The following is a 7,835-nucleotide window of genomic DNA, read 5'->3' as shown; positions in this document are numbered from 1 at the left end:
GAATTGCTAGAGGATCGCTGATATTATTAATATGTTAATTAGACGAATTAAGAACTGTTACGTATTTAAATGTAAGAATAACTTCATTGAACATAGAATTGGTGGGAGGTTTGTTTGAATAGGATCTACAAACGAATGGTTATTTACATTGCAAGTTTAATTTGATTTAGGGTCGTTCTCGCTTATGAACAGGAGTGTACCATCGGGAAGCCGGGAAGTGAACGTGTCTGTGTATCTCGGCCCGTTTATCTCGAGACTTTCTCTTTCTCCTCCCACCCTCGCTTTCGTTCGTTTGTGTTATTGCTAGACGTTAATCTTGCCGGTGGCACGGCAGCCCGCGTAATTCAAGAAGCCCTGCCCTCGTTACCAGCGCTGCTAGGACGGTTCCAGGGCAGCGTCCTCCGTCGCTGCCGCTGCTCGATAATAGAAACGTTCGCTTCAGGGGTTGGCGAGTCGCTACGTGACGCGACGTCAATTTTCTACAACTGATGTTTTACAGAAGGGAAACCCCGCGCGGCACGTGCCCCGTATCGAGTTACTTCTACCACGGTTCGATCCGTGCGTTGGTATTTGGGAAATTGCAAGCGAATGCGTGACGTTCAGTCACGGTCAATCGCGTCGAGGGTTCGGCTTTCCCCTTTTTTCCCTTCAATTTATTGACAGCTGGAAGATATTTCCAAGTTTTTAAAAGAAATTTACTGTCTGCAGTTTATGTCAACGTTCAAAGTTGTTAATGAAAATAATGGAAACTTGATTTCAATTCTTATGGTAAGGATTAACTCAATTTGTATTTAGATTAGATTTAATTCTTTCCCTTTTGGTCATTTCGCTTTTAAATTCTTTTATGTTTTTACTAAAGTGTTACAGATAATTAAATTATAAAAAGCATAGGAATAGATATAAATTAGGCTCGTTGAATCGACTGAAAAATATCAGCGAGGTTCGTGCATTTTTATCTCGACATTTGCCCCAGCGAAAATGATTAATCTCCGCTTTCCTCTTACTTAATACATTGGCAAATCGAACATAAACGGTGTCCCAACAAAACTGGCAAATGTAGGAAAAAAAGAATTACGCTCTTTATAGAAGTTATCATCAGATATATGTATACATTCGATGAATCTACGAGATATTAAATGAATTGTACCGAGCACGGTTATTAGTTTTATGAAATGACTGTGAATAATCGTTGTGAACTTTCGCGACATACATAGAATTCGTGTCGCGCTCGTGTCCAAAGGTCGCCGGATATCATATCCATAATCAGATGGAACGCGATTACGTGCAGTTTTCTAATTTTATTCTGCAACAATTACAGAGCATATATTTAGCCTAGAAGACGAATGTCCCCTCGCGTTTCGAGCGATTGCACACGAGACTGTTGACTAACTTCCGGCGTCGGTTCGAATCGAACACAAGAACTGATAATTTTCTATGGAATGTCCCCACATTTTGGAAACTGACAATGGGTTCTTCCATGATCAAGCGACTATTCTTTTCTGTTTACACCCCGGTCCTCGTTCACGGGTCCATTAACATACGATATTGTTCAGCCCGTTGCGTCCCGGCGACAAAAAAAAAATAACGAGAAGGGGAAAACGAATTTCCTCTTGTCGTAGAAAAAGAACGGCGGGTCGGTGTTTATCAGGCTGACATTTTCAAATGTCGCGCGTTTTATCAGGTCGCGTTTAACGCTATGAGAGCTTAAAGCCGTGTCGCACGCACGCGTGATCGCTAGCACGGAGCATGGGAAACGAGCGAGTAGGGCGCGCGCGTGCACCGAATCGACGACGTCATTAAATTTACATAATAAGGCGTCGCGTGGTCGCTAAACCCGGGGTTGCACTACCGCCGCTTGCCGCTGTCTATTGACACTCTGACGTCGGATATTCACGTGCAGCTGCAGCGATCGCTGCCAATTGAGAACGAATCCAGTTTGGCCGGGGCGCGTCGAATTAGGGACGGGGAGAACGTCAAATGCGTTTTAAGGGGATATTAATACGTTATTCAGAAAGTTGATTCTAACCATCGATAATAACGCGTTCCACGATTTCCAACGAGACCACGAGATGAATTGGCTGTCGTGTGATTAATTAAAACGTACGCTTGAACGGGCATTGCCAAAGCTGTTTTCTTTTTTCTAACGATTACGGGGGACGGAAAATCCTGCGGCCTGTTTTTAAAACCGGTGAAAGTGTTGCTCCGGAAAAAATCGATCCGCGCTCGAAATAGCGGGAGAGCGAGAGGGTGAGGAAGGCTTTTATCACGCGAGCAGCAGGCCGATCGGTGGATAAGCCGAGATTTCGTTGTGGTAATCGATACACGCGGTCTAAAGCCCCGGCGCATGAATTTGCACGGGGATAAATTTAGCGTATAGCGATTTGCATGCGGCCAACGCTGATAAGCGTGTGACTGCGGCCGGAGAAAACGCGTATTCCCCATTTTCACGTTTCCCGTCTTCCCTTAATTGCCACCGGGAAGAATGACCTTTGCGTTGCAAGTTTTCCATAATTTCTGACCGGCCGTTGAATACCTCGCGCGTTCCTCGTATTGACGGTGCACCGACGTGATTTATCAAGCGAATATACCGAGCCGAACCAATTAGGCGATTCCGCGGGATCGGTGGAATTTTCATATTCACGCGGCCGGGGGAAATTAAACGCGCGCCGCGTCACGTTCAGGCTTTTAACCGCTTGGTTCCATTCTCGTTCCCGAAGTATGCGCTGGCAAAGCGTCGCCAGGTTAGGCGAACGTACCGTGGAACGTGTTAATAAGTTACGTATAAAATATTTCATTTCGACTTGGTAAAAAGCGTTCGCGAGGTGACTCACCAATTTTCACAGGGAAAAAGTCAATTTCCTACTTGGACAAAAAAAGTGTCACGCGTGACAAATACGCAATAATCCAGTTGCGTGGCGCGCAGAGTTTTTTCCCCGGTGCAATCAATTTCAGTGAAAACCGGCCGGTTTATTTTCGACGTAAAACAAAGCCCGATAAAAGAACGCAGCCCGCATCGTCGTTTCTCACGGGCGCAGCCGCCGGGACGAGAGACGCTCCGGTGGATCGACGCGCGGGGACGGTGAAAAAAGCCTCTGATCGCCGGCATTAAATCGAATAATTGGACGGGGAAACACGCGAGCGCGTTGGATTCCGTCAGGAAATAGCGCTGTGCGTACCGTGAAGCCAGGATTGAAAAAGAGGACTCTGGTTCCGCGGTGTCGATCGTTCCCCGCGACGGTGGTTTTGATCGGCGCGCATCGCGTCACGTAGCATCGACGAGGGCTCTCTCGGTTCGCGGTAGAGGCGGCGACCATAAAAATCCGTCCGGATCGAACCGGGGAGGATGCCTCGGCCTTAACCGAAAGGCAGGACGCGAAAAGAAGTAGACGCGGCCGGGGAAAAATCCTTCACGTTCCCGACGACCGCACGGACTGGTTTCTGGCCGCGGGAGAAAAACTCTCGGTGCACGCGGGAACACGAGAGAGAACCACGGAAGAATACCACCCACCTCGACCACCACCGTAGCAATACGTGTACTCGTTATAGTCCATGGACGGCCTCTTGAGTAATCCCTCGCTCGGCACCAGATCCAATAAAGCCGTTGGATCGCACATTGAGACTTTGACAAGTTTCGCACACCTTCATCGACGAGCCAATATCCACGGAACACCTCAGCTGCGAACTTCCTCAATCATAAACGACCATACGCCCCCTCTGCCACTCTTTTCTTTGTATTACACTGTAAACATCAGGCACGCAATTCGAACACACGGAGAACGTAAAATTCTTTGCCGGGTCTCGTACTCGTTTTTTCTCTTTACTAAGTTACACTGCACAGCACCGGTTAAAGCGGAGAATTTTCGGCCGCTTTTCGTCCAAACGATCCTTCCGGTCCGGGCTTCAAAGGGATCGGGCGCCACGAGACCGAGCGTCGATGGATGGCGTCTACGTACGACAAAGTACACACGAAACTCCGCCACGAATCCCAAATTAAACTTTGCTCGTCGCGTGTTTCACGTGAAATACGACGAGCCGTGGAAAGTTGCAACCCGGAATTACCCCTCGTGCACCTGTTATATACACCCGCTTCCACTGCCGAGAGGGAAGAGGAAAAAATAAATAAAGAGTTCGTTTTTCTTGGGCCGTCGAAAGTCGATGATAGAAAATTCCACGAGTTTACTCCACGTAAGTCACGGTTCCGGACGACACTTAGAAAACTGAGGAGAACTTATCTTATCCCTGCTGTACATATTCTTACTTTGATTTTTATACGATCTTCGCACGGAGATTGATCACAGTTTAATTGTGTATTCAACGTGCCGAGCACTTCGGCGTCGAGTCACAATATGTCAAATCGGAGTCGATCGACAAGGGGGTTCGAACGTCGGCACAGGGAAGGAGCGATCGGCGACTCAGCACGTTGCCACCGAGATAAGGGTTGAAAATTCGCAGTGCCGAAAGTTCCAGCTGATCGATAGCCCTCCTGGCTCGTCCTCCGGCCTCGAGATTTTCTATCCTCTCTTGCCCACGGCACACCTCCGGATCCTTGAACTCTGTTCCGCGTAACAAAAACTACCATCTATCACGAACACACGCCGCACTATTTAAATCCTTTCCGCAAGGGAGTTCACGAAAATACGTTCTTTTAAATCTCCAGCGATGTTGGCCGGCAACATCGAACAGTGATTCGATCGCACTTTCCGTAAACGAAAGTCAACTATTTTTTAATCAGTTTTCAGACAAGAGGTTCGTAGGATTTCCACTGTCACTGAGATTGCTACGAGAAATCGTGGCTGTCTGTCGAAGCGTGCTGCAAGCTCCTGAAGACGAACCGCACGCTTGCGCGGTCACTGACAGACTGAGGATACGACGGGGCCACAGCCGATGACTCCCGACACTGTGGCGGATGGAGCCGAAAGAAAGGGTGGGGAGTAAACGAGCGAGCAGGGGGATCTCTTTTTGGGGAGGAGGGGGACGGCTGGTTCGGGGGCGTACGACGGAAAAAGGGTAAGGGCGGCGCGGAGCGAAGGGTGCGGGAACAGCCGGTCCTCGGCGATCGCCGCGATCACTGCGTCGCCGATGCTGCAGCGGATCCCATCAACCGAGCTCCGCTTTCTCTCTTTCCCTTTCCTTCAAAACGTTTTCCTCTCCTCGCGTTCTGTTCTCGATGCTTCAGGTATGAATAAGTCGTCTTACGCGGGACAGGTCAGTAAGAAATGTCGAGTGTTAAATGACTTCATTAATAAACCAATCAGAAATATATTTCAATTTATTAAAACATGTACGAGTATGCAGAGTAACAGAGATAAAGTACGTATTATTTTTTTAAGAGACGACACAATCTGGAACTCACTTTTTAAATTGAAACCACGCACGTTTCGTTTTACATAAAAATTCGTACTCTGACAGAGTAAAATATTTAACAGCTCACACTTTACTTGCTCATCAATTTGTCAAAATTTTAAAAACAACCGGCACTCCGTTTAGAAGTGGCTGGTCGATTGGTCTCGGAGCGTGGTTAAAGCAAAGCATCCGGAAGGGATTGTTTTTATAAGAATAAATTCCTGTCAGATTGAGATGGACCGCGTCTGTTTAGCTCGAGGACGCCTCCGCGATAAATTGACTGTAGAATTATAACAGTTGCTTAATTCGTTCAGTGAAATTTTCCGATTCGTTTCTGGACCACGAGAATAGATACTTAATAGACATGCGTCGACAGTCATAAAATATTTTCAAGAAGAGAATCGATGTAATTTAGCAAGCCATTCGAAGTACAAATTGACGTGAAAGAACGAAATAACGGTTGTTGACACTAAGGGAATTAAATAAACGTGAAACAAAACAAACCGTGTAACCTCTTACAGATTTTTCGATCACGAGAGCACAGATCGTTTTTTACTTTATTCTTGCGCTTCGCCAATCAACGTCAATCACCTTCATTTACTATGACAGTACCGTGCCGTCTTTTGTTTATAACAATACGCAGTTGTTTACTCATCATGCGCAAAATACTTTTTATTCAATTGCTTCCCCAATGTTCAATGGTACCGATAATTGTACTACGCACAATACTCGTCAAATTTTCTTTTGCTTCCACAGGCCGTCGAATTATTTCAATGCCGTCATGTGCAATCATTCCGAAATTGTTTGATTTACCTAAAAATATTTTATTTTCTAAAAACTTCGAAAAGGGACTCGTGCCAGAATTTTCTGCCAAGAGCAACAAGAATCCATCTATAAATCTCATCCAAGATCATGTACTCTAAAAGAAGAGAGCGAAGTACTCCTGGAACGTTTCACGAGAAACAGGAAATTGCTAGATAAGAATGAAGTGATTAATTGAATTTTCTTAAGGAGGTTCGGGGGTTTTATAAAAACGTAGAGATCAGCATGAAATTTAAGAATATGTTTCCTTATTGCATAACAAAACCAAAATAATTTTTTCGAATTTTTCGTCCACGTTATATTGGAGAAAAACGCTTTTGAAATTTGCTCATTTTACACGGTTTCTTATGGGATACAAATATTCTGACTGTTCAAAATAGAAAATCAAGTTGAAAATACGTAGAGAATCGAAACTTATTAATATATATTGATAGAAAAAATAAACAGGAATCGTTTAATATTTTTATCAAGGTACGTTACCGTTCAATTTGCAGTGTAATTAACAATAATTTAGCATCACGGACTACTGCATTTCAAATCATGGACGGCTTAGTAAGAGATGTGGCAACAGCACGACTCACGAAGACACTTGTCCGTGTGTGCGTAACATAACGAACTTGAGTGTGCGAGACGATCAGTCAGTACCAACGTACAAATATATCTATGTGCTGTTGCCAAATTTGTTCGATTTTCTTTCACTTTTCCAATTTAGAAAATTTATTAAAAGAAAGTCAAAGACATGTTTAAAAACATTATCTATAACATTGTAAACGTCTTTTACATAATTTTTTTATGTAAAATATTGTTTTCGGATCGTATACAATAATTTATTTTAAGTTGTCGTCCCTGCTGCTGTCCTATGTTAAAGGATAGGCACCTCCCCGCGTCCCTCACGCCCCCCGATGATACCCCTGAACCTCCTTAAGAAGCATCGGAACATTCGCATAAGTCCATATATGTAAATGATAACACGTTATCTGTGTGCACAAAGGCGACGATAGGTGCATTTTCCCACGGAAGTTATCAACATCATTTGTCGATTCTTATCTACTGACACCGTGCCATTCTTCTTATTCGCCGGGACAAACTTCACTGAATCGACAGGTTGATAGCTCCCCCACCCATACTTCATTTTCTGTTCGTGGAGAAAGAAAACGAAAAGATCGAAACAGTACTGGCACGTTCCTATGGGCACCTTTTGCGCCATTCGCACTCGACTTAAACCCCTCGTAATGCATCGCGAATTAATGGTCGAGAGCGAGTTAACGAGTCAATGGTTAGCGTAACGAGACTTGAATGAGCCACTGGGCAACGCGAACGCCCTAGCCTCGTGCGTGTTGCACACGACCGCCCCCGGTAAAAGTATTGACAACACGCACAACGATAACCGGACGACTGTTCTCCTTTTGCTCTTCCTGTCTTCCTTCCTGCATTAACCGATAATGGATTGCCCTGAGTCATTATAGAAACTAACGGCTGCACAGAATCGACAATGAAAATTTTCTTGCATTCTTCTATAGCAGAGCTGCTCAGCCTTTGCCCGTACGGGCAGGGTATCTTGTTACCGCGGGCATAAATAATTCGGCGGGCACTGATCGAAGCCCTCGCGGGCAACTTCGGCACACTTATTACTAATACTATTTCACATACTTACTACTACTGTTTCGTTG

At 45.2% G+C, this 7,835-nt stretch overlaps 1 protein-coding gene across 14 annotated transcripts in view; it reads right to left on the bottom strand.

Annotated features, from left to right (window-relative positions):
- The window catches only part of Ten-m (teneurin transmembrane protein Ten-m), a 455,606-nt gene that overhangs the window by 40,726 nt on the left and 407,045 nt on the right, over positions 1–7,835 (bottom strand). For 2 of the 14 annotated variants that reach the window (XM_026818679.1, XM_026818672.1), the window contains exon 1: positions 3,509–4,858. The exons of 11 other annotated variants lie outside the window; for them this stretch is intronic. In XM_026818679.1, the coding sequence (XP_026674480.1) occupies positions 3,509–3,614 (106 nt within the window). In that variant the 5' untranslated portion in view covers positions 3,615–4,858. Of the gene's footprint in view, positions 1–3,508; positions 4,859–7,835 lie in introns of those variants that run through there. One more of the 14 variants, XM_026818676.1, reaches the window with a different exon arrangement.

Source organism: Ceratina calcarata, unplaced genomic scaffold, assembly GCF_001652005.2.
Source record: "Ceratina calcarata isolate Rehan_Ccalc_2016 unplaced genomic scaffold, ASM165200v1 scaffold84, whole genome shotgun sequence".
In the NCBI taxonomy this organism is placed as follows: Eukaryota; Metazoa; Arthropoda; class Insecta; order Hymenoptera; family Apidae; genus Ceratina; species Ceratina calcarata.
The sequence above is the reverse complement of the archived record's forward strand: the minus strand, read 5'-3'. Positions and strand labels throughout refer to the sequence as shown.